The following is a 23342-nucleotide window of genomic DNA, read 5'->3' as shown; positions in this document are numbered from 1 at the left end:
CTTTCTCTAATTTTATTGAAGTATAGCTGATTTGCAATGTTGTGTTAATTTCTGCTGTACAGCAAAGTGACTCAGTTATACACATATTTTTTTAATATTCTTTTCCATTATGGTTTATCTCAGGATATTGAATATAGTTCCCTGTGCTATACAGTAGGACCTGGTTGTTTCAAAACATATATTGTGTAGTTTTGTGTGCATCTGGCTTCTTTATTCAATATTATTTCTGAGATTTATCTACCTTGTTGCATTATCAGTAGTTCATTAATACGCATTGCTTATGCAGTATTCTATTGTATTAATAAGCTACATTTTATTTATCCATTTACTATTGAGGATCTATTTTGTTAAGTCATTTGAGAAAAGTTGTGGACATATGACATTTACCCTAAAATAGTTTGGAATGTGTATTTTAAGAATAAGGATGTTTCTCCTACAAAACCAGAATAACATCATCACCTCTAAGATACTTACCATGGATATAATATTATCAAATACACAGTCCGTATTAAAATTTCCCCTATTGTCCCAATAATGCTCAATTGTAAATGGTTGTTATTTTAAGCTGCTAAATTTTGGCGTCATTTGTTACACAGCAATAGGTAGCTAATGCAGTGAGTATGAGACAATAGAAAAATAGATAATAGACAATAGAAAATTAATTTCCTTCCTTCTTATTTCTTTAGGTTTGCTCAATTGTTCTTTTTCCAACATTTCAGGAGAATTTCTAAGTCATTTATTTTAAACTTTTTTTGTTCTAAGAAATGTATTTGAAGCTATAAAATTCTAAGTATTCCTTTGTGTCCCACAGAATCTGATAGGTAACATTTTTACCACCTGGTTCTAAATGAGTAAATTTCTTTTATGAGTACCTTTTAAATCTGTTATTTATCAATATTTTTTTAGTTTGCAAACCATCAGAATTTTAGGTATCCTTTTGTTATCAAGTTCTAATTTAATACAATATGGATGCTGAATGTAGTTTCAAAGATACTGATACTTTGGAATTTATTGGCGTTTTCTTTATGGCATGATGCATATTCTATTTCAGTTAATGTTCTATGTGATTTGAAAAACTATATATATATTATATCTATATCTATATCTATTTTGTTGTTGTTTTTGGATGATTTGCTTTTTAAATGAATCTTTCAAATCTTGTACCTGATTGCATTTCCTTTTTTGCTTTCACTACCCTGTAGCTCAGAGCCAGTTATTTTTCACCCATGGATAGCTGGCTGATCAACATGTGGCATGTTAAACTGGCTTTCTGGCGAAAAAACCAAAAAAGTTCTGATGCGTAGCATTGCTGGTTTCTGTAGTATAAATGCTTCCACCATGGTCAGTGTCAAGCTACCAATGGTTAACAGTTGCCTCTCAAAATTCCTGAATGTTTTACAATCTGCTCTTGTTAGGCTGTTCAAAACAGCTCCAGCACATCACTTTTCTTTTTTAAAAAGAGATATTCATGTTGTATACTGTTTTTACCTCTTGGCTTCATTTATTTCTTAACTTTACTTTGTCTTTGCTCTAATTATTTTCTTTCTCTTCTCCTCCTCCTCCCCCTCCCCCTCTTCCTTCTCCTTCCTTCCTCCCCTTCCCTCCCCCTCCTCTCCCCTCTCTCCTCCTCCCCCTCCCCCTCCTCTCCCCCTGCTCGTCCCCCTCCTTCTCTTTTTCCTCCTCCTCCTTCTTTTTAAATTGTAAGCTGCTACAAGCCATTTTTTGGAATAAGGGGCATAAGGATGCAGTTTTTTGGCCAATAAAGAAAAAGATGGCCATCTAATTTTAAAAGGTTTACATCTTAATTCAGTTCTCAAAGTCTTTGCTGTTTTGTGCTGGTTGTGTCATATGTGCAGCTCAGGAGTAACCCGGCTGTCATGAGGATTCATACCTAGAATTAGGGAGCCCCGTCCCCAGCTCTCTCATCTGGGAGATTCCCCTACACTCTCCTGCCCACAGGGGCCCCTTTTCTCAGTTCCTCCAGCCAGAAGGGCAGTGGAGATTCAGCTCAGAAGTGCAGCTCTGTAGCTGATGCCTGACTTCAGGGCAGAGCCATGAGAGGAAAGAGAAAAAACATTGAACCCTCCTTTTCCCCCCAGAGCGTTGCCTTCCCAAGTTTTGACTCTCTCCACAATCCCCCTGCTTTTGTTTATTTTTCAGAGTGGTTTAGTACTTGCTTTTGTCCACTCTCCAGAGTTCGAGTTGGGGAGTTGTGATTGGCAGGAGAGACAGGCTCTTAAACTATTATGTTAAATTTCAAAATAAGTTAAATCTCATGGCTAGAAAGAACTCAAGGCTCTAGTAATTTATTTTTTATTTATTTATTTTTCAGTTTAAATGGTTGTTCTAATTTTTATTTGCAATGTACAATTTATTTAACATCTTTATTGGAGTATAATTGCTTTACAATGTTGTGTTAGTTTCTGCTGTATAAGAAAGTGAATCAGCTATATGCATAGATATATCCCTATATCCCCTCCCTCTTGAGTCTCCCTCCCACCCTCCCTATCTAGAGGGCTAGATGGTCACAAAGCACCGAGCTGATCTCCCTGTGCTATGCGGCTGCTTCCCACTAGCTATCTATTTTACATTTGGTAGTGTGTATATGTCAATGCTACTCTCTCTTTGTCCCAGTTTACCCTTCCCCCTCCCCTAGGCTCTAGTAATTTTAGATTATTTTTCTCCAAACCAAATACACACTACCAAGGACATAGGAATGTCTTAGGGTACTTTGAATTCGTAGGTTGAGCCTGAGATCCAGAAAGAAAAGCAGACAGAAGCTTCCTGGGTAGCCTACTAGGATTTCTGTTAAATACACCTCTTAACTGCTCACTTATGAGCAAAATGGCATAGAATGTCAAAACTATAAACCATCTTAGAAGTCACTCAACACCTTCATTTGACAGAAGAGAAAATGAGGGCTCAAAGAAGGGGAGTAATTTGTCCTCTCACTCAGAAAGTGCCTGGCAACGATAGGACCAGAACTCAGCCTGTTTCATACAGTTACTCAAACATCTAGTGATGACTTGGTAAGTGTCAAATCATGGGCTGGGCTAATTATTGCAGATTTCAAGGAGGAGATGCTATATGAAGCTTGCGGTTATACAAGGTTTCACGTTGTGTTAGAGGAAATGCATACGGTAAACTAAATCCCACATCTCAGCTTTTGAACTTGCCATGACTTACTCTTCCTAAGTTCCCATCTATCCATACACAGAAGTAGTTGTCCTATCTACATAAGATTTTTTTGTTTGGGTTCTAAGAAATAAAGTTTATAAGCATGTAGCTAATGCTTGGTTCAATAAATATAACTTTTTTGGTTCTTGTTATTAGTCTTTGAAATTCACAAGTACCCCCCCCCCCACCACCAAATATTTAAGTACTTATCAGTTTTTGGTCTCTAATGTGAATGAACGCATTATGAAAGGAATTCTTTTCCATGTGAGTTTGCTGGTGCTCTTAGCTAATTCTCACGTGTGTAGCTGTCTTAGCTACCTATGACCTGTCATGTGTAGAGCTCTTCCTAGTTCTAGTATACACCCCGCCTCCCTGCCCACCTCTCTCTCCTGTGGGAAAGATGTTTTAGACCTGGGGACAAAAGAACAAAAAAGATATGCTAACATCTGGGTGGGAAGAAGCTCCCTTCCCAAGCTTTATCTCCCTGAGTGACCATGACCATACCAGCTTCCGGTCCCAGAAAGTTTATTATAAAATAAAGAAGGGAAGTCTGAGAAAGATTCACTCGTCATAGAATTTCGGCAGCTCATTGCCCAAGATGACTCGATGGTCCACACCAGCGGCTGTGATCGTGACCAGGTAGATGACGCCCCCACTGGAGCCATCCCGGTTCATGGCCAGAGCAATAGCTGCAGAGGGTTTCAAGTTGCAGAGAGGAAGAGAGAATGGCTTAGCTTCAAATATCGTTTCCCTTCCCTCCGGTCCATATGCCTATGACCACTTTCAGACTTCAGAACCCATCTCCTAGAGATGCATATTTAGTGGTGGTCAACCAACTTTAAAAAAAAAAAAGTCTTCACATAATGTCCATGGTCTCAATACTCCCGCCATGATTGATTTCAAGTTATAAATAGATAAATAAGCAGCTCCCCAACCTTGAATATTTAACAATCGACTCTCATGAGCGGGCCCAAGCTAGCTCACCACTGGTTCTTGTGGTCACCCATAAACCTAGTCCTGGTTTATGCCTTTTATCCTGAAAGCCCATCTAGTTTAGCCTTTGTCCTGCCATCTCTCACTCTCAAAAGTGTCCCAGTTGGGACGTTTTCTCTCTCTTTTTTTTTTTTTTGTCCGTGCCGCATGGCTTGTGGGATCTTAGTTGCCCCACCAGGGATCCAACCCGGGCCCAGGGAAGTGAAAGCGAGGAGTCCCAACCACTGGACCGCCAGGGAATTCCCATTGGACATTTAATTAAATGGTCACCCACGTATTCCTATTCCTCATACTTTACCTCCTTCCCACATTTAACAACCCCTGCCCCAGGTACCCTTCCACTTGCTGAGTTACCATTCGTGGTGAAGCGCCTGCACTCCTCTGGGGACATGCCTGGTTTGTAGGCCGCGTCCACGTAACCGTAGATATAGGTGCTGCCAGAGCCACCGATGGCAAAGGGCTGTCGAATCAGCATCCCTCCCATGGTCCCATATACCTGGGGGAGGCATCCTCAGGTCAGACTCTAGAAGCCTCCCTCCTCTGCTCACCACTGAGACAAGCAGGTGGTGTCCACACTCTGCAGTGAAGCCCCAGCATCTCATGCCCTTCTCCTTTGAGACTATCCTACATTTTCGAGGCAGGGTCTTTGGAACTCTTGGCGAGAATGCCATATGACCTCCATCTCCCTCTCTGCGGGAGAGGGGAACCCCAAGGGACGGAGGACATTGGGAGAGACTCACCTGGCCCCCTTCGCGTCGGTCCCAGCCTGCTACCATGAGATGTGCAGACAGGTCCTCCCGATATTTATAGGTGATATTCCTCACCACATTTGCAGCAGCCAGAACAAGTGGGGGTTCCTCCAGTTCCATTCTAAAGGAAGGGTTAGGAATAGGCAGCAATATGATTTTCCTGAAGTTCCACCCTCCTGGGCCATTACCATCATCGCTGCCGGGGGAACACCCGAAACCTATAGCTGCAAGGATTCAAACTCTAGCTCCCCTCCCACATGTGCAGGGGAACCAGAGTCTCACATCACCCACTGGGAAGAAGGTTTCAATTGCTAATTGTTCTCCCTCCTTTACTCTGTCCCACCCCCAGCCCCCAATGACATAATTCTCCTGACTGCCAGAGCCCTGCCCATGTGGGTAAAAGCAGGTAAACTTTACTTCTGCCCTAATGACCTTGGTTTCCCCCAGGGTCACCACCTGATATTATGGTGGCCCACGTCCTGATCTTCTTCCCCACTATTTATATTAGGAGAGTGATTTGCAGTTTTTGAACTACTTTCACTCATATTTTTTGATTCTGGAAATAACCATCTGGTGAGGTAGGGTAGGTACTATTAGTTATCTCTACTCTACAGGTGTAGAAACCAGCTTCGAGAGATTCAAGTGCCAGTTCAACACTAATGAAAGCCGGAGGCAAAGCAAGAATTTTTCATTTTCCACAGCAGTGCTCCTGGAACAGGACTCTGTATAGGGGTTCACTGGTTGGGGGAACTCTAGGCGGTGTGGACTGGGGACCCCAAAACTTCATACCCATGGAGCTCCAGCTGGTAGGCAGCCATGTCCGCTATGGCCTGAGCATCAGCAGCCGAGCCAGAGAGAGCACAGTAGATGCGCTGGTGCAGGGGGGACAGCTTGTCAAACACTCGGTTCACCACCGCCTCTCTGTCAGGAAGGAGTCAAAAGTCATCAACGTTAGAGATGCCAATTTTTTACAAAATTTTATTGAAGTATAGTTGATTTACAATGTCGTGTTAATTTCTGCTGTACAGCAAAGTGATTCAGTTATACATATATTCTTTTTCATATTCTTTTTCATTATGGTTTATCACAGGATATTGAATAGAGTTCCCTGTGCTATACAGTAGGACCTTGTTGTTTATCCATCCTATATATACTAGTTTGCATCTGCTCACCCCAAACTCTCAATCCATCCCTTCCCCACCCCCCTCCCCCTTGGCAACCACAAGTCTGTTCTCTACGTCTGTGAGTCTGTTTCTGTTTGGTAGATATGTTCATTTGTGTCATACTTTAGATTCCACATATAAGTGATATCTTTTGGTATTTGTCTTTCTCTTTCTGACTATGCTTAATATTTAATCTCTAGGTCCATCCATGTTGCTGCAAATGGCATTATTTCATTCTTTTTTATGGCTGAGTAATAGTCCATTTTATATATATATATATATATATATATATACACACCACATTTTCTTTTTTTAAAAATTTTTTTATTGGTGTATAGTTGATTTACAATGTTGTGTTAGTTTCAGGTGTACAGCAAAGTAAATCAGTTACATATATACATATATTCACTCTTTTTTTTTTTTTTTTTAGTATAAAGACAATCCTCAGAATGGGAAAACATATTTGCAAACGAAGCAACTGACAAGGGATTAATCTCCAAAATATAACGGCTCATGCAGCTCAATATCAAAAAACCAAATAACCCAATCAAAAAATGGGCAGAAGATCTAAACAGACATTTCTCCAAATAAGACATACAGATGGCCAAAAAGCACATGAAAAGATGCTCAACATCACTAATTATTAGAGAAATGCAAATCAAAACTACAATGAGGTATCACCTCACACTGGTCAGAATGGCCATCAACAAAAAAATCTACAAACAATAAATGCTGGAGAGGGTGTGGAGAAAAGGGAACCCTCCTACATTGTTGGTGGGAATGTAAATTGGTACAGCCACTATGGAGAAGAGTATGTAGGTTCCTTAAAAAACTAAAGATAGAACTACCATATGACCCAGCAATCCCACTCCTGGGCATATACCTGGAGAAAAACATAATTCACAAAGATAGATGCAACCCAATGTTCATGGTGTACCACGTCTTCCTTACTCGTTCCTCTGTCGATGGACATTTAGGTTGCTTCCATGTCTTGGCTACTGTAAATAGTGCTGCTATGAACATAGGGGTGCATATATCTTTTCGAATTATAGTTTTGTCTGGATATATGCCCAGGAGTGGGATTGCTGGATCATATAGAGAGTTGCCAAAATTTTTGATGTTCATCTTTCGGTGTTTCTCAAATTTATTTCACGAGAGAATGGCTTCAGAGTACATGAAATTTAATGCTTGGATTAAAGCAGGAAGCAAAGAATTGTCTCCAACAAACGAAACACTGCAAGTAATGATCAAAGTTAGATTTATTTTCAGGCTTAGATTTTTATAATAAAACAAAAAATACTAAATTAAGCTAAGAATAATCTTCCCCTTATTAATTTTTCTTTGTTATTAACCATCTTGAGGAAGTTATGTGTTCTATGGAACATAAAGTAAGTAACATTGATCTAATCCTGTATACTTATTTTGTATGTGAGGAAACTGGCCAGAAGGGAGAAAGACAAACTTAGTTCAACATGTGATGGATTAGACACCAGAATATCTGCTTGGCAGGACCATCTTTTCTATCTCTAAACATAGATGGAAGGTGGGCCCCTGAAATCTCTATCTCCTAAACCCTTTTCAGACCCGATTCCGTGACTCCGTGGGACAGGCCACATTAGCATCCAGGCCCCAGATTCTTCTCCATGAATTCAGAGACCCAAATACCCACCCAATATCTTATCATAGTGGCCTTTCTGAAAGGTTCACTCAGTTTCTCCAATGCTTCAGTTTGCCAGTCTCTTTATGAATGGTTAAGAAAAATGTGCACTGGGGGCCATTAGTTTCCTTCCAAAAGTACACACCGGCACTGGTACTCACCCTGCAGACACCCGGGAATCAGATCCCACCACGACGCCCCCATCAAACTCTACCGCCATGATGGTTGTCTGCAGAGACACAGAGGATGGAACGTCAGAGCAGCAAGAGCCTTGACCCCTTCATGTTACAGATGAGGAAACATTCTCAGAATGGGGAGGCGACTGGCTCAAGGTTATACAGTAATTTAGGCCAGAGCTGACTCCCAGAATGGGATTTTTTGGTTCATCTTTCCATTTTCTCTCGTCTCTCCCAGCAGCAAGGGAATGTCAGAGCCTGGCAGTGGTATCACACAGAAAGAATGGCATCCCTAGAATCCTTTCCACTGTAAAGAAGGAGAGGTGGAATGAGGCTCCTAGGGGCATAAGTGCTCCATTTGAGTGAAGGGCTCGGGGGGGCACTTCCAAGTCCCGGTGACGCAGCTCCACAAATGAATTACCTCCGCATGCGCTTGTTGTGTGTACAGATGTGCTACAGACCTCCCCACGCAGCGAGTGACCGTGACCTTGGGAAACAAGCTCAAACCCTTTTTTTGGGCCCACAGTCATCCACCCCACCACCCCTTAATCAGAAGTGAGCTCTTTCAGTTTACTGAACAACACAAAACATCTCAGGGGTCAGTGGTTAGCATGGCCACGTGTCAAGGAAGGAGGAAAGCAGCAGGAAACACATGGGACAGTTTAAAATAGAGGTCTCATTTAAGGATTTCTTATCAAGAGGTAAACAGCCAGGGGAAGAGAGTAGCCAGGGAAAGAGATCTGTACCAAAAGAGGATTTGATTGGGGAGTTTGAGCTGACTTTTTCAGGTCAAGAAAAGAAATTAAACAAAAGAATTAAGGAAGAGTGAAGGAGGATAAAGCTACATTTTTTTACTCCTGTTGAACTGGAAAGAGCCTTAAAGATCCTACAAATGAAGAAACTGAGTCATAGAGAACGCAAATGACTTGTCCAAGGTCACACAGGACTAAAACCCAGGTCTAGCTCCCATGCTTTGTTTTGACTTCTACTTCTTACTTTTCACTGCTCATCTGGCAGTGAGGAGAGATATTCTAATTTATAAATGGTTTTACGGCTATACTTCTCACCACTCCATAAGTTACTCTGGCCTCCAGGGATGTTGGCCGAGTGTTCATTTTGACATTCTGATTCATCATGAATAGCACAGCAGAGAACAGGGGCAACCCCATCCAAGAGGTTATTCCTATATAACAAAGCTGCTCCAAAGCTAAGCTTGGTGGCAGTAGTTTGAGAGCAGAAGCCGGCCTGCCTTGGGCTGCCATCCGCCCCAGGGGTCCAGCCTGGGCAAAAGTCGTCCAGCAGGTTGTGGAGGTGGGTGGGGAAGACATGAGGAAGGGAGCACGGTGGCACCTAGGCCAAGGAGGAGCCTTCCTGGGCCAGGCTGGGGAAGGTCACCTCCAGCTCACATGGAACCCCCATTATCAGTGCTGGGGCTATGAGTTACCCATGGGCTAGTTTATCAAAGGTCTGTGTGATGCGTCCCTTTTCAATCAGTGCCCATACTCCCCTCTCTCAAGTGCTGTCCTACTTAACCCAGGGCACCGTTTGCTTTTCTCTGTGCACCTTCTCCAACTCCCTCCCTTGATTTAACCAGGCGCTCTCTAGCCCAGAGTGAAAGCGAAAGCGCTTTAGGGCAGCTTCTCCTTAACGCTTCCAGCTTAGAGCCAAAGCACCCCTTCTCCACCTGCCTCCCGTGCCCAGTCCCTTCGCGGACCCCTAGACGACCCCTTCAGAATACAGACGCCCGTGTTAATTTCGGGATGTGAGCACTGGCTGCTACAAGCTCTCTCCCCACTCTTGTTAGTCTCCAAATTCACTCTTTGGCTCTTCCAGGGTCCCCCTATCGCTCCATTTCCTCCACCCCTCCGCTAACCCTCAAGCCCAGACTCATTACCCCGGTGTGGACTTCTCTGGCCCGGGGTAAGTCACCGGTGGGTGCTCCCGCCCGCAGCATCCCGGCGCCGCGCTCCTCGCCGCCTGGGCCACTGGTTTGCGACCTGGGACAGCGCGCTGCTCGCTGCCTACAGCTCCGCCCCTTCTCCAAGCCCGCCAGGGGGCGCCCGGGTCCATGCCGCGAGGCTTCGCATCCGGGCGCTAACTTGCGCGGAGCAGAACTGCCCGGAGACAGATGACGTAGAAACCCCACCCAGAGGCTGGAGTGAGAAAGTCGCGACAAGTGGATCCCGCAAGTGGAGGTGAGGACAGGAGGGTCGGGTGTTGGGAATGGAGAAGGTGGGGCACCAGGGCTTGCTCCCCTAAACATCGGATCTGATGTCGACGCCCTCCCCCCACATAGTCCGGGCGGACCGCCTTCGGAGTGGGCGGGTCTGGAGAGCCGGAGAAGCTTTCATTTTCCCTTTATCGTAAACCGCTCACTTCAGGCCAGCGCCAGCAGGCTCGGTGGGTTCCCGGGACTTTCCGAAGCCCTGCCCCGGCTCGCCCTGCTCCCTCCCCGCCGCGGTCCGGGCGCCCGCCCTGCTACGACTCCGACAGCTTCCAGAGACTCCGTCCCGGCGAGGACTGCGAGAGTCCCAGGACCCGGGCCGGCCTCGAACCGCGCGCGCCCATGGCCTGCTCGGAGTCCCCCGCTCCCTGCGGGTGTCTCCGCCTCTCCCGAGCCTCCCTCGCGTGCCTGGGGACAGCGCTGCTGCTCCTCGCCGACTGGATGCTCCTCCGGCTGGCGCTGCCCCGAATAGCCTCCCTGCTGGTACCCGCTGCGCTGCCGCTGCTCCGGGTCTGGGTGGCGGGCCTGAGCCGCTGGGCGGTGCTGTGGCTGGGAGCCCGAGGCGTCCTCGGGGCAGCGCTGGGCTTCCGGAGAGAAAGCGCAGGAGTCCGGGGATGGCTGGCTGCTTTGGAGCCGCTGGCGGCGGTGCTGGGCTTGGCCCTGCCAGGACTTGCCTCGTTCCGAGAGCTGGGCCCGTGGGGAGCCCGCAGGGACGCTGACAGCACCCGGCCACTGCACTGGGGAAGTCGCCTGGACGCCTTTGCGCTCAGCTACACGGCGGCACTGCCTGCGGCCGCCCTGTGGCATAAGATCAGGAGCCTTTGGGTGCAAGGAGCTCACGGCGCTTCTGGAGTGGCGGTGAGCCGGCTTCTAGGCTTCCTGGGCCCAGAGAAAGAACGCCTCCCGCTCATTCTGGCCCTGTTGGTACTCTCCTGTCTTGGTAAGGGGGATGCAGGGGGAGAGGGACGAGGCTAGAGGACTGGGAAGGAATCGAGAGTAATGGTCAGTGAGATAGATTGGTATGAGTTCTCGGAAATGTGGATGAGGGGAAGGGGACCCCGCTCAGGTCTTGAGAAGAGCCCCCACTCCCCACCCCAGTGGAGAGGGAAGAGCCCTGTACTGGGTAGGAGTCAGGAGTCCTGGACTCCAGGGCTGCCCCGGGCGTTGTTTCACTGGCCACCTTGGACAAGGTCTTTCCTCTGGGGCAGCCCATCCTATGATCCCTAGGCTTCCTCATTCAACCTCTAAAGGTCTGGTGGGGCCAAAGCGTTTTGAGTTCCCAGGTGGCCCGTTTAGGTGTAGATTGTGTCTTTCTGCCACTGCCCTCCAGGATTATGGGCAAAGGTGAAAGGAGGGTGGGCCGGGGGCCGTCTGGTTAGAGCTGACCTGCTTAGACTTGATATTTCTCTCCCTCCCCAGGGGAGATGGCTGTTCCATTCTTCACGGGCCGTTTCACGGACTGGATTCTACATGACAGGACAGGCGCTGCCTTCACTCGAAACATAAGTCTCATGTCTGTCCTCACCATAGCCAGGTCTGAGGGCTGAAGTTGGAAGGCTGGGGATGGGGGAACCCTGAAAAAGAGGGAGTTGAAAGTTGGGGCTACCGTCCAGAGTGCATTTCTGGGGGGCCCCCTGACCATGCCTGGCCCTCCTTCTCTGTCTCCCTCTAGCGCAGTGCTGGAGTTCATGGCTGATGGAATCTACAACAGCACCATGGGCCGCGTGCGCAGCCTCCTGCAGGGAGAGGTGTTTCGGGCTGTCCTGCGCCAGGAAACAGAGTTTTTTCAAAAGAACCAAACAGGTTTCTCATGAAACTCTTCACTATCCGTCCACTTACTGTTTATATCCCCATACATCTTTTTACTTATAACCTTGATCCTTCTCTCACACGTAAACGTCGTCATGTCTTATTCTTGACGTACCTCAAGAGCAAAATACATATACTCCTTACCTTCAGAAAAACCTAGTGTTTCCATCCAAGATTTTCCCACAGATATATCCCTCTGTGTGTATTTAGATAGAAATGACAGGAATTTCAAACCTGGAAATTTTGAGATCACAGAGTCCAACCACCTCGTTTTACAGAGAAGGGAACTGAGGCCCAGACCCTAAATGCCAACACTTGCATAGACACGTATGGATAGAGATGAACTTGGGAATAGAAGCCATCTCTTGATTCCCAATCCAGGACTTGCTACAGTTTCCTGGACTGCTTTCTAGCAGCACCTTCGTTTTTCTCCAGCTCTGTTATATGATCAGTTTAAGTTTTTCCTGCCTATGTGCAGGGGATATACAAGTTCTTTAGAGAACAGAAATCTGTCAGAGAATTAGAAATTCACAAGAGCATCAATTTCTTTAGAGTTAAAAGGAAGGTCTTTGGCTAGGCTTTTCCTCTGGAACCCATTCTCCTTGAGTTGAGATTCCAAGCCTCCCTAAACCACTGACCTTGTTTTCCAGACCTTCTTAGAACCCCTCCCCCTGGCACCCTGGCTCATTGCCAGTCCTTCCCATCACTCTGAGCTTCTCACTCACTCACTCTCTTCTCCTCAACCCTTGGCAGGTGCCATCACATCTCGGGTCACAGAGGACACGTCCACCATGAGTGAGTCTCTGAGTTCACAGCTGAGCCTCTTGCTGTGGTACCTTGGGCGTGGACTGTGTCTCTTGGGGCTCATGCTCTGGGGGTCCCCATCCCTCACCATGGTCACCCTGCTCGCCCTGCCACTACTTTTCCTTCTGCCTAAGAAGCTGGGAAAATGGCACAAGGTATGTCCAGGGAGTTGCCTCAACCTATACTGACCCTCATTGCCCAGACTTGGTGGGCTCTCCTCACAGATTTCTTTCCTGGCACCTTCGCTGATTCTTCATCTTTTTGAAACTCCTTGTCCATGTTCCTGGATTGCTCAGTGTCGATCTTCACATTCTCTGTGTCTTCTAACGTCTGCCTACAATCTGTCTTTAAGCATATGATCACCGAGGTTGGGATTAACATATACGTACTACTATATATAAGATAGATAAGTAACAAGGATCTACTGTATAGCTCAAGGAACTCTACTTGATACTCTGTAATAGCATATATACGAAAGAACTCTGGAAGAGAATAGATACATATGTATGTATAAATAAATCACTTCGCGGTATACCTGGAACTAACATAATATTGTAAATCAACTATACTCCAATATAAAATGAAAACTAAAAAAAGGAATATGATCACTAGTCTCAAGAATATGATCCTCTATGACGCTTCTGAGTCATTTTCCTCTTCTCTGTATCTCTTTAGTATCCGTGGGGGATATAGCTGTGTCCCTTTCTCTTCTGTCTCTCTGCCCTTTCTCACCTTTAATCTCTAATTGGATAACTCAGGTCCTAGTGTCCCTTATGGTTTGCCAACCACGTGTGACATCTCTTGTCCATGTCTCCACAGGTGCTGGCAGCACAGGTGCAGGAATCTCTGGCAGAATCCAGCCAGGTGGCCATTGAGGTGCTGTCAGCTATGCCTACCGTCCGGAGCTTTGCCAACGAAGAGGGTGAGGCCCAGAAGTTCAGGCAAAAGCTGCATGAAATGAAGACACTCAACCAGAAGGAGGCCCTGGCCTACGCGGTCAACCTCTGGACCACCAATGTGAGCACCTGGGGATGAATGCCTATTCCCTGGTCCCCAAGATGCTTCAGTGCCATTCCCTGTCCCATGACCCTGCTCCACACTCTTCCTCCGCTGGGCAATGGTGGGTTCAGTGTCTGTATCCCAGCAACCAGAGGCTCCATGACCCCACTCAGTGTTCCTAACCCCCTCCCTCTTTTCAGGCATGCTAGATGGCTTCCTTTCCCTAGGGTGCACGAAATCTCCCCGACCCCCTTTGTAGGAAAGTGCCAAGTCTTCCAGTCCCAGGGCCTTCCTCTGCCTCATGGGGGTTGCTCAGGGAGCTATATATTCCTGCACCTGGGCCTGCTTCATGCCGGAACTATGCGGATGTACTCCTGAGAGCCATGGGAATAGCGGAAGCCAAGGATGCGGGGCATCTTGTGATGTAATTGACAGAGAACTAGATCAGCGATCAGAAGTTCCTGCCTTGATGCTGCCACTTACTAGCTCTGGGACCACGGGCTATTAACTTACTTTCTCTGAGACTTTTTTCTCATTTTAAAAAATGGGAGTAATATAACCTAGTTTATAGGGCTCTTGATATGAATATGAGATGACATGACATTCATGAAAGCCTTTTGTGAAGAGCAAGATGCTCCCCAAACAGGGCGCTACTGGTGATGGTGATGGTGATAATTGACTTCTATCATGGATAACCGAGTGAGACTCCATGGGATGCTATGGTTCATTCTTTAATACCTATTGAACCCCCTGAGTTACTTGGGGAAAGGGGACGCTATCTCTCCTTAATGTTAACGATTCTGGTTCTTTGCACCGGAATTTTAGATTTTCCTTCCACAGTCCCTTTTCTCTGTGGTCTCCACAGATCTCAGGATTGCTGCTGAAGGTGGGAATCCTGTATTTCGGTGGGCAGCTGGTGACAAGTGGGTCTGTAAGCAGTGGGCACCTGGTCACCTTTGTTCTTTACCAGATCCAGTTCACCACAGCTGTTGAGGTGAGGTCCTTCCGTTCTTACTCCCCAGTGCTTTTCCTTCCCCTGTGCCGTCACCATCTGAGTCAATTTCCTTCCCTCCTTTGCCCTTCTCACATCACATAATCCTGGTAACAGATTGGGTCCCTCCCATCCCCTGCCTCACTATTCATACCTCCCCTCCAGGTACTGCTGTCCACCTATCCCAGGGTACAGAAGGCTGTGGGCTCTTCAGAGAAAATATTTGAATACCTGGACCGGATCCCTCGCTGCCCAGCCAGTGGTGTGTTCACTTCCTTAAAGTTGCAGGGCCTCGTCCAGTTCCAGGGTGTCTCCTTCGCCTACCCAAACCGTCTAGATGTCCCAGTGCTGCAGGTACAACCTACCAATCCCTGTATTCTACCAACCTCACCCTCAACTCGAGCACCCTAAATTTTCTCCCTGCCTTCAACCTGCTTAGCACCAGGTTTAGACAGAGTCTCCCTCACCCTTCAAAGGCAAAGTCGAGATCACGCGTTCCATAAAACTGCCCCCAAGCTCAAGGACCAGGCTGGATTTCCAAGAAGAATGGAAGAGGAGGCTCTCAGGGAGAAGGCTCTCCTATCCTAAGGCATCATGGAAGCAAAAGCTGTGTCTCCAGTCTTCCTTTTTCTTTCCATCTGTAGTTTGGAATGTGATTTTTTTCTTTTTTTTCATGCTATCTGAGATCGAGTGTGTGGCACAGTGGTGCTTAGTCTTTGCCTTTGTGTTTGTTTCATCTTCCATCTCTACTCCATGGGGAGGTGTCTGTGCATGTGGAAGGGGAGTAGTTGCTGTACTTCCGCATTTTCCTCCTTTCTTCTCTGGGGGAAGACATTGACAAGACAACGTGACAAGACAATGACTGACAGGTCTCAAGGTTAGGGGCCTCCGGCTGCCTCTTAGTGTGTGTGATTCTGTGGCTTCCAGGGTCTGACGTTCACCCTTCGTCCTGGTGAGGTGACGGCGCTGGTGGGGCCCAATGGGTCTGGGAAGAGCACAGTGGCTGCCCTGCTGCAGAATCTGTACCAGCCCACCGAGGGGCAGGTGCTCCTGGATGGGGAGCCCCTTCCCAAATATGAGCACCGCTACCTGCACAGACAGGTGAGCAAGAAGATGGCATGGGGGAGGGCAGGGAGCCTCAAGTCAGAAGAGCATTCTTACCGAGCGCTCTGAACAGAGTGTTAGGAGACCTTAGGTGGAGGTGAGCGTGCGGTCAGGAGAGAGGCCGTGTAATTTTGTGATATGCTTCCAATAGAGATTCTCAGTCTTCAATCTCTAGAGAACCACACTCCTGTGTTCCTTGTTCTATGACTCTGCATCGTATTTTGTCCCAGGTGGCTGCTGTGGGACAAGAGCCACAGCTATTTGGAAGAAGCTTGAAAGAAAATATTGCCTATGGCCTGGTCCAGAAGCCAACCATGGAGGACATCACAGCTGCTGCAGTGGAGTCTGGAGCCCACGGTTTCATCTCTGTACTCCCTGAAGGCTATGACACAGGTGCTCTCTCCACTCACATCACCACCCAGACATCTTCACCTTCCTTGTAACCGCAGTAGCCTTGCCTTGATTCCTTAGCTCCCCCCACGCCACTGACATCAATTTGAAGTTGTAAGATCTTGTTCCTATGGCTCTTTCATCCTCATGTCCTCAACTCCTTTACCTTCCCAGAACCTTCCCTATCTTGCTGCATCCATCAGTCCTTGGTGTGCGTGTACATGTGTGTGTGCGTGTGCACACATGGGTGCACATGTGCTTATTCAGCTCTCACCTTGGCCCTTGTCTCTGCAGAGGTAGGTGAGGCTGGGGGCCAGCTGTCAGGGGGTCAGCGACAGACAGTGGCCTTGGCTCGAGCCTTGATCCGGAAACCATGTGTACTCATCCTGGATGATGCTACCAGTGCCCTGGATGCAAACAGCCAGTCCCGGGTAAGAGAGTCATCTTCTTAATGCCTATTTCCCATCCAGTCCTCCTTCCTTCACTCATCCTTTGTTATTATACTAGCATCATAATTCTCCAAACTGGTCCTTGCAATTCTCAGTTCCCATTAGCTTCTCCCCAAGATGCCTAAAACCAGTTAAAAGAGATGATCTACAGACCCTGAATCTGTGAAGCCAAACATAAGCAAAAGACCATCCTCATAATACTAATATGAATTGAAATTTTACTATGTGCTGGACGTGCTGGATGGCCCTTAACATGTAGTCTCTTGCTCACTTATTCATCGTGAATGCTTGTGAGCTGGGTGTTGTTATCCTCATCCAACAGATGATAAAACGGAGGCTAAGAGAGGTTGAATAACATGCTCACTGTCATTCAGCTATTGAATAGCAGAGCCTGGACCCCAATTCAAGTCTGCCTGACTTGAATGCTCATGCTCTTTACTAGTAAGTTATATTTCCTTAAAAGAGAATATAAAAATTAGGAGAGACTCTTCAATACCCTTCACTCTTTTCTTATGGGATTCACCCTAGGGCTCTTTCTTTCATTACATTTTTTTTTTTTTAATTTTTGTTGGAGTATAGTTGATTTACAATGTTGTGTTCATTTCAGGTTTACAACAAAGTGAATCAGTTATACATATACATATATCCACTCTTTTTTTTTTTTTTAGATTTTTTTTTTCCCGTATAGACAATTACAGGGTACTGAGTAGAGTTCCCTGTGCTATATAGTAGGTTCTTATTAGTTATCTATTTTATATACAGTAGTGTGTGTATGTGAATCCCAATCTCCCAGTTTAGGACTCTTTCTTTTATTCCACCGTTGCCACCTCATGTAAACAGCCCTTCACAAATCGAAGGTTTGACAGAGAAGCACCCAGAAGGAGAATCTTCAATTTCCTTGGGGTTATTGGCAGAGGTGGCAATGATCCTGGAGAGGTCTGTCCCAGCTCTGGAAACACAGATGTCTCCCTGAGCTGGGAGTGGTCCCCTGGTCTGACAGAGTGTATGTTTTTTCTCAGGTGGAGCAGCTCCTGTATGAAAGCCCTGAGCGGTGCTCTCGGTCTGTGCTTCTCATCACCCAGCGCCTCAGCTCATTGAAGCAGGCTCACCACATCCTCTTTCTGGAAGGAGGCACCATCATTGAGGCGGGAACACACCAGCAGCTCATGGCGAATGAGGGACGCTATTGGACCATGGTTCAGGCTCCTGGTGGGTCAGGTGCTCCAGAAAAAGACTCCTCAGACCCGCACACTCCATCTCCGTCCCTTTTTCCCTCCTCTCTGTAGTGGAGAGTTTGAGAACAAAGGTCTTACCAGAGTTGCAGAATGGGCAGCTGCTACTGGGAGTGGTGACATTCTAAAACGTAACCCTTGAGGTGATGCCTGAAATTTTGCCATGAGTGTTAGTTGCTCTCCAAGCTCCTCTTGGTTATACAGATTTCCTGGAAGAAAACAGGCTTTAGAACTCCTTAGTGTAACTGGGTTTGGAGCCAGGGTTGGTGTGGCTAGCATAAGAAATATTTAGAATACACAGAAAGGGAGGGTCAGCTCCTTTTCAACCTGACCCGAGGCATATGCTGGCCCATAAATACCCTGTGGTTTCTTGATATTTATAATAAAATTGGTGTCTTGTACTGTGGTTTCTCGTGTTTTCAGTGGACCAAATGGCCCATCGACCATTGCAGTACCATATTCAGGAGCTGGGTCCCTCCCTCCTTCAGCATCCTCAGTGTTTCCCAGCCCTAAGTGTGCCATCTTCTCCCTTAAGTTTTCTGTTTCCTATGGTTGCCCCCTTCACTTCTCCATCCCCCTGTGCCCGACCCCAAGGATGAGCCAGACAGGGGGATACAGTGTCCTCCAAGGCACCAGCAGCTTCAGTGCCTCAGAGCCCGGAGGTGGAGGATGGAGGATGAGCACGTCTAGATAAAGTTCACCACCTCGTTCGCTCGCCCACCCCAGTCCTTTACAGCAGGGCTCGCCCGGTTCTGCAGTGGCACCTGCCCAGGTTACTCAGCGTAGTGGGCGGGGTGGTCTAGTAAATCTCTTCCATTCAGGGAGGGCCGTGGTAGTGTGACGTCAACAGTTGCCGGGCAGATTAGGCCAACTCAGGTTGCAAGGAGAGGCGGGTTTTAGAGACGTTGAACACGACAGTGCTCAGTCAAGCAAGAATTACGCGAGTAGGTGCGGGCAGAAAGGGCAGTTCTTGTGGGTGGCTACAGGTCAGGGAGACCGTTGAACCGGGAGAGGCCCTAGGAGGGACCAGGTCGAAGGATTCAGAGGCTGCACCCTCTCCTTGGTGCTCCCTTCCCCCACACGCTGCGGGTGTATTCTGTTGCCGGTCTCCCCAAGACCTGTCTGTCCTCAAGACTCAGTGCCTCCACGTACTCCTATCCCTCCCCTACTTTTATAAAGCGATGCTCCTAGGCACACCCCTCCCCCATTCCGGATTTGAAACTGCTCCCAGGTTCTCGCTGACTTCCAGATTTCTGGTTAAGGCTACGCTTTTGATGCTATGACCCCTGCCCACCCCATAACTGTCCCCGGAGGATGCCCCAGCCTGTCGGTGTCTCTTACAGTAACCTCATCGCCCAGGGAGCTTTCGAGCTGCTCGCTCTCTTTCTTCCTTTCTTCTGGCAGTCTATCACCCCCGTTTCCCTAATTTCCATGAAGGCGGAGCAGAGAAGCCTGTCCCCAACATAATACTCCTGGTCCCCATACGCCCACCGGACACTTCTCAGGAAGGGCAGGGGGATGTGGAAAAAATTCTGGTTCCCTCCCCTTAAGGCTTCGGGCTTTCGCTTTCACTTCCTCCTTCAAGAGCCGCCAGATCTCCGGGTGCTGGGCGGTCATGGCGCTGCTGGACGTGTGCGGAGCCCCCCGCGGGCAGCGGGAGGACTGGGCTTTCCCTCACGCGGGAAGCCGGCAGCGCTCGGACCCCGGTCACTACAGTTTCTCTCTGCGATCTCCGGAGCTCGCCCTCCCCCTGGGAATGCAGGTCAGGGCTGTAAGAAAATCCCGTGGGAGGCGGGCAGGAGGGAGCAGAGTAATGGAGGGTCTGCCTTGAGACTGTCCGGAGGCGGGGAAATGCGGAGGGGGCCATCCTTTAGTCTAGCAGAGCCACGTCCAGGGTCTAGGGCTAGAGCCAGGGAAGAGGCCACGTGGGACTTGGGGGCTGGCCGCCTGAGGGTTAGGAGGTGCAGATTAGGACAAAGAGGGAGAGGTGAGCGGGGAGGAGGCTCCCATCGGGAGACCAGAGAGCTTTCCTGCTGGTTCTCCATCACAAACAAATCACGAAGCTTTTCTCATAGGCCTATCCTATGGTACAGGGGCTGTGTAGTGTCTTGCAAAACCTATGAACTCGAGCGTTTAGCCTGGACTCAGCCACTCACAGTTGTGTGCCTTGGATCAAGTCCCTTAGTCTAGGTCTTGGGTCTCTCTTCTGTAAAATGGGGATAATATTCATAAAACGTTTTTCCTGAGGGTTAAATGACCTATGAATGGAAAACCATTACAGTCACCCTTAATATGTTTAGTTATGGTACCACTTATTTTATTTTTTCATGTCTATTGTGCTGGCATATGGAAAAGGTTGGTGTCATGGCCTCTTCTTTCTCCCAAACCATTTCCTTGTAGAGCTGGGTTATTAACTGTTTCATTTATTGGTGGTTGGAGAATTTCTGGGTATCTCCTTCCTCTAAATTCCTTTCCTGGAGCGTCCAGCTTCAGAAGTTTTCAGTGGCCCTTTCTCTGCCTTTTCTGTCTCCTTAGCCCACTGAATTCTTCCGGTCCCTGGGTGGGAATGCAGAAAGGAACATTCAGATCGAGATGGCTCATGGCACGACCACGCTGGCCTTCAAGTTCCAGCATGGGGTGATTGTGGCCGTGGATTCTCGGGCCTCGGCCGGGAATTACATTGGTGAGTGTGTGTTCTCCAGCTGGCAGAATCTGGGGAGCTGGGCCCTCCTCTCAGCAGGAGCCCAACATCTACACCAAAGTAGGACCAGATATTGATTTAGGACACACAGGGAGAGCTGTGGGGTCATTCCTCCTCTCCCCAAACTCCATCTTCTTCCAGACACATTAACGGTGAACAAGGTGATTGAGATTAACCCTTACCTGCTTGGTACCATGTCTGGCTGTGCAGCTGACTGTCAGTACTGGGAGCGTCTGCTGGCGAAGGAGTGCAGGTAGGCCTGGCCCCTTACCTTCCTTCTAAGCCTGGATTCTGCATCTTCCAGATCACTGCTCCTAACCGCCCCCAGCATCTTAGTGCTAATGTCGTATTTCACAAAACAGCCTTTTGGTGATTAAAAACCTTCTCCCAAATCTCAGCCTGTGCTCCTGCCAAGAAGCCAGATCATTTGTCAGTTATCAATATTTAGCACCGACACCATCGCCCCTGGTGGGATCCTATCATTTACTGGGATTTCTTTTTTTAAATTTATTTATTTATTTTTGGCTGCATTGGGTCTTCGTTGCAGTGCGCGGGCTTCTCTCATTGAGGTGGCTTCTCTTGTTGCAGAGCACAGGCTCTAGGCGAGTGGGCTTCTGTAGCTGTGGCATGCAGACTCAGTAGTTGTGGCTCGAGGGCTCTAGAGCGCAGGCTCAGTAGTTGTGGCGCACGGGCTTAGTTGCTCCGCTGCATGTGGGATCTTACTGGACCAGGGCTCGAACACGTGTCCCCTGCATTGGCAGGCAGATTCTTAACCACTGCGCCACCAGGGAAGTCCCTACTGGGATTTCTTTATGTGGTTTTGACGACTTCCCTGGTGGTCCAGTGGTTAAGACCCCATCTTCCAGTGCAGGGGGCGCAGCTTGCATTCCTGGTAGGGAACTATGCTCCCACATGCCGCATAGCCAAAAAATAAAGAAAAGTTAATTTTATATAAATTCCAAATCTTTCCCCATCCTTAGATCCTACAAAACCACTCCTTTCAAATGCTTATCTCTTCAATCATTTTCTGCCCATCAGTTGGGCTGCTAGGAGGGCTAGCCTTCTCCTGTCACCACTAAGTCCTCTCCTGGAACCACCCTGTCCTCACCCAGGCTGTACTATTTGCGGAATGGCGAGCGTATCTCTGTGTCTGCAGCCTCCAAACTGCTCTCCAACATGACGTGCCAGTACCGGGGCATGGGCCTCTCCATAGGCAGCATGATCTGTGGCTGGGACAAGAAAGTGAGTCCCCTCCCTTCTCCATATTCCCACGTGTGGATGAGAGGTCAGTTTCCCCACCGTACACTCCCACTCCCTCCCCTACAGGATACGTGGCACAGAGAACACTCGGTTATAGAACTGTTACCCACAGGCAATTTCTGGGTCTGGATGTGGACCATTGTTTCATAAGCTTGTCCCTTTGGATCAAATAGCTGATTCCAAGTTTGTTTTTCCTCCCTTAAGTTCTATGATTGTTCCCAAAGTGTTCTCCTAGTTCAAATGTTCCTGGGGTCAGCCTAAGTCTTTGGTCCACTTCTCATGGCTCACACTTGAATCTGGATGTTACCAACAACTTCCTCTCCACTTCCAACCTAGACCCTTCCTGCATCCTATAGGGTCCTGGACTCTACTATGTGGATGGAAATGGGACTCGGCTCTCCGGAAATATGTTCTCCACCGGTAGTGGGAACTCCCATGCCTATGGGGTCATGGATACTGGCTATAGACCTGACCTTGGCATTGAAGAGGCCTGTGACCTGGGCCGAAGGGCAATTGTTCATGCCACCCACCGAGACAGCTATTCTGGAGGCGTTGTCAATAGTAAGAGACCAATGCCCTCCTCCCCTGCCACGCCCCTGGGGAGGGAGAAAGAAGGGGGGTTGAGATTGGGAGACATGGGGGAGGCTGAGTGGCAGGGAGCGGGTTTTCAGAACCTGAAGGGGGCATTGCAATCCCCGTAATAAGGGCTTTGAGAGTGTGTGTTGCTGTTGTCGCCTTCAACATAACATCATTAGCAGGATCTTGCTGAAGGGAAGGTGACTCTGTTCTTTCTCCTTTGCCTGCAGTGTACCACGTGAAGGAGGACGGTTGGGTGAAAGTGGAAAGTACAGACGTCAGTGACCTGATGCACCAGTACCGGGAGGCCAGTCAGTAATGGTGGCAGTGGTGGACTTGGGGACCTGGGCCAGGTTACACCCCAGGAGAAAGAGGGGCCTGACCTGACCCAGAGATAGAGAACCAGGGGCCACTGGGAGGCAGCGTGGAGTTTATCCTTTTGTGTGTTCTCTGTCTCCATGAGTATCACCCCCAGCCCAACCTTCTGGGTGCCCCACTAAGCACAATAAAGGAAAACGGTTATAAAAGCCTCTGTGTTGTGGCCTTATGGGGGCTCTGGGCTGGGCTTGTTGGGAGGAGGGATCAGGAAATAAAGACAGACTTTTCCTGAGAAAAGAGACTCAAACCCCTACCTAAGAAATGGGGTCTCATCAAATATTTCTCTGGGCTTTCCTTCCACTTTCATCTCTCCAGGACCTCGGGAAGGTTCAACATTGTCTGTGGACACTTATGTGCAATTTAATTTAAGTTAGGCATACAACCTGGAGGCTCCTGTGTGGTCAGTTGTTAATGGTTTGGGTATCTGGGTGTAGTGCGCTTAGAACAACTGTTTTTGACTTTGTAAAGTAGAATGAACAAGCTTCCTCCTCACATGTGTGCGGTAATTGT

General features: G+C 48.0%; 3 protein-coding genes across 5 annotated transcripts; 2 read left to right on the top strand and 1 right to left on the bottom strand.

The window, feature by feature from the left end:
* Window positions 1-2521: 2521 nt before the first annotated feature.
* Window positions 2522-10178, bottom strand: PSMB9 (proteasome 20S subunit beta 9). The gene is made up of 6 exons (XM_007186927.3): window positions 9810-10178; window positions 7901-7968; window positions 5709-5840; window positions 4911-5040; window positions 4525-4666; window positions 2522-3866 (listed from the first exon to the last, which is right to left on the bottom strand). The coding sequence occupies exons 1-6, from the start codon at window positions 10176-10178 to the stop codon at window positions 3739-3741; spliced, it is 969 nt and encodes a 322-aa protein (XP_007186989.1). The 3' UTR covers window positions 2522-3738.
* Window positions 10010-18318, top strand: TAP1 (transporter 1, ATP binding cassette subfamily B member). 3 transcript variants are annotated; one of them, XM_057555483.1, is made up of 12 exons: window positions 10010-10110; window positions 10297-11079; window positions 11559-11673; window positions 11812-11942; window positions 12702-12907; window positions 13572-13769; window positions 14617-14745; window positions 14908-15096; window positions 15670-15843; window positions 16077-16239; window positions 16531-16667; window positions 17705-18318. In XM_057555483.1, the coding sequence occupies exons 2-12, from the start codon at window positions 10482-10484 to the stop codon at window positions 17969-17971; spliced, it is 2307 nt and encodes a 768-aa protein (XP_057411466.1). In that variant the 5' UTR covers window positions 10010-10110; window positions 10297-10481; the 3' UTR covers window positions 17972-18318. The 3 variants fall into 3 exon arrangements, with proteins under 3 accessions (XP_057411466.1, XP_007186988.2, XP_028023411.1); XM_007186926.2 differs by lacking the exon at window positions 10010-10110 and having other exon boundaries at window positions 10266-11079; XM_028167610.2 differs by lacking the exon at window positions 10010-10110 and having other exon boundaries at window positions 10864-10997.
* Window positions 18319-19416: 1098 nt separating this feature from the next.
* PSMB8 (proteasome 20S subunit beta 8) lies at window positions 19417-22984 on the top strand. The gene is made up of 6 exons (XM_007186928.2): window positions 19417-19679; window positions 20453-20600; window positions 20760-20871; window positions 21731-21860; window positions 22235-22439; window positions 22685-22984. The coding sequence occupies exons 1-6, from the start codon at window positions 19533-19535 to the stop codon at window positions 22771-22773; spliced, it is 831 nt and encodes a 276-aa protein (XP_007186990.1). The 5' UTR covers window positions 19417-19532; the 3' UTR covers window positions 22774-22984.
* The last annotated feature ends 358 nt before the right edge of the window (window positions 22985-23342 follow it).

This window comes from Balaenoptera acutorostrata, chromosome 10, assembly GCF_949987535.1.
Source record: "Balaenoptera acutorostrata chromosome 10, mBalAcu1.1, whole genome shotgun sequence".
NCBI lineage: Eukaryota > Metazoa > Chordata > Mammalia > Artiodactyla > Balaenopteridae > Balaenoptera > Balaenoptera acutorostrata.
This window is presented reverse-complemented; position numbering and strand designations above follow the sequence as displayed.

Coding starts and splice junctions, on each gene's coding strand:
- PSMB8 (XM_007186928.2), top strand. CDS start 19,533: ATGGCGCTGCTGGACGTGTGCGGAGCCCCCCGCGGGCAGCGGGAGGAC. Junction 19,680..20,452: donor CCCTCCCCCTGGGAATGCAG/GTCAGGGCTGTA, acceptor CTGTCTCCTTAG/CCCACTGAATTCTTCCGGTC. Junction 20,601..20,759: donor CTCGGCCGGGAATTACATTG/GTGAGTGTGTGT, acceptor ATCTTCTTCCAG/ACACATTAACGGTGAACAAG.
- PSMB9 (XM_007186927.3), bottom strand. CDS start 10,178: ATGTTTAGGGGAGCAAGCCCTGGTGCCCCACCTTCTCCATTCCCAACA. Junction 5,841..7,900: donor GATTCCCGGGTGTCTGCAGG/GTGAGTACCAGT, acceptor CCTTCCTGACAG/AGAGGCGGTGGTGAACCGAG. Junction 4,667..4,910: donor ACCGACGCGAAGGGGGCCAG/GTGAGTCTCTCC, acceptor TGCCTCCCCCAG/GTATATGGGACCATGGGAGG.
- TAP1 (XM_057555483.1), top strand. CDS start 10,482: ATGGCCTGCTCGGAGTCCCCCGCTCCCTGCGGGTGTCTCCGCCTCTCC. Junction 16,240..16,530: donor CCCTGAAGGCTATGACACAG/GTGCTCTCTCCA, acceptor TTGTCTCTGCAG/AGGTAGGTGAGGCTGGGGGC. Junction 16,668..17,704: donor ATGCAAACAGCCAGTCCCGG/GTAAGAGAGTCA, acceptor GTTTTTTCTCAG/GTGGAGCAGCTCCTGTATGA.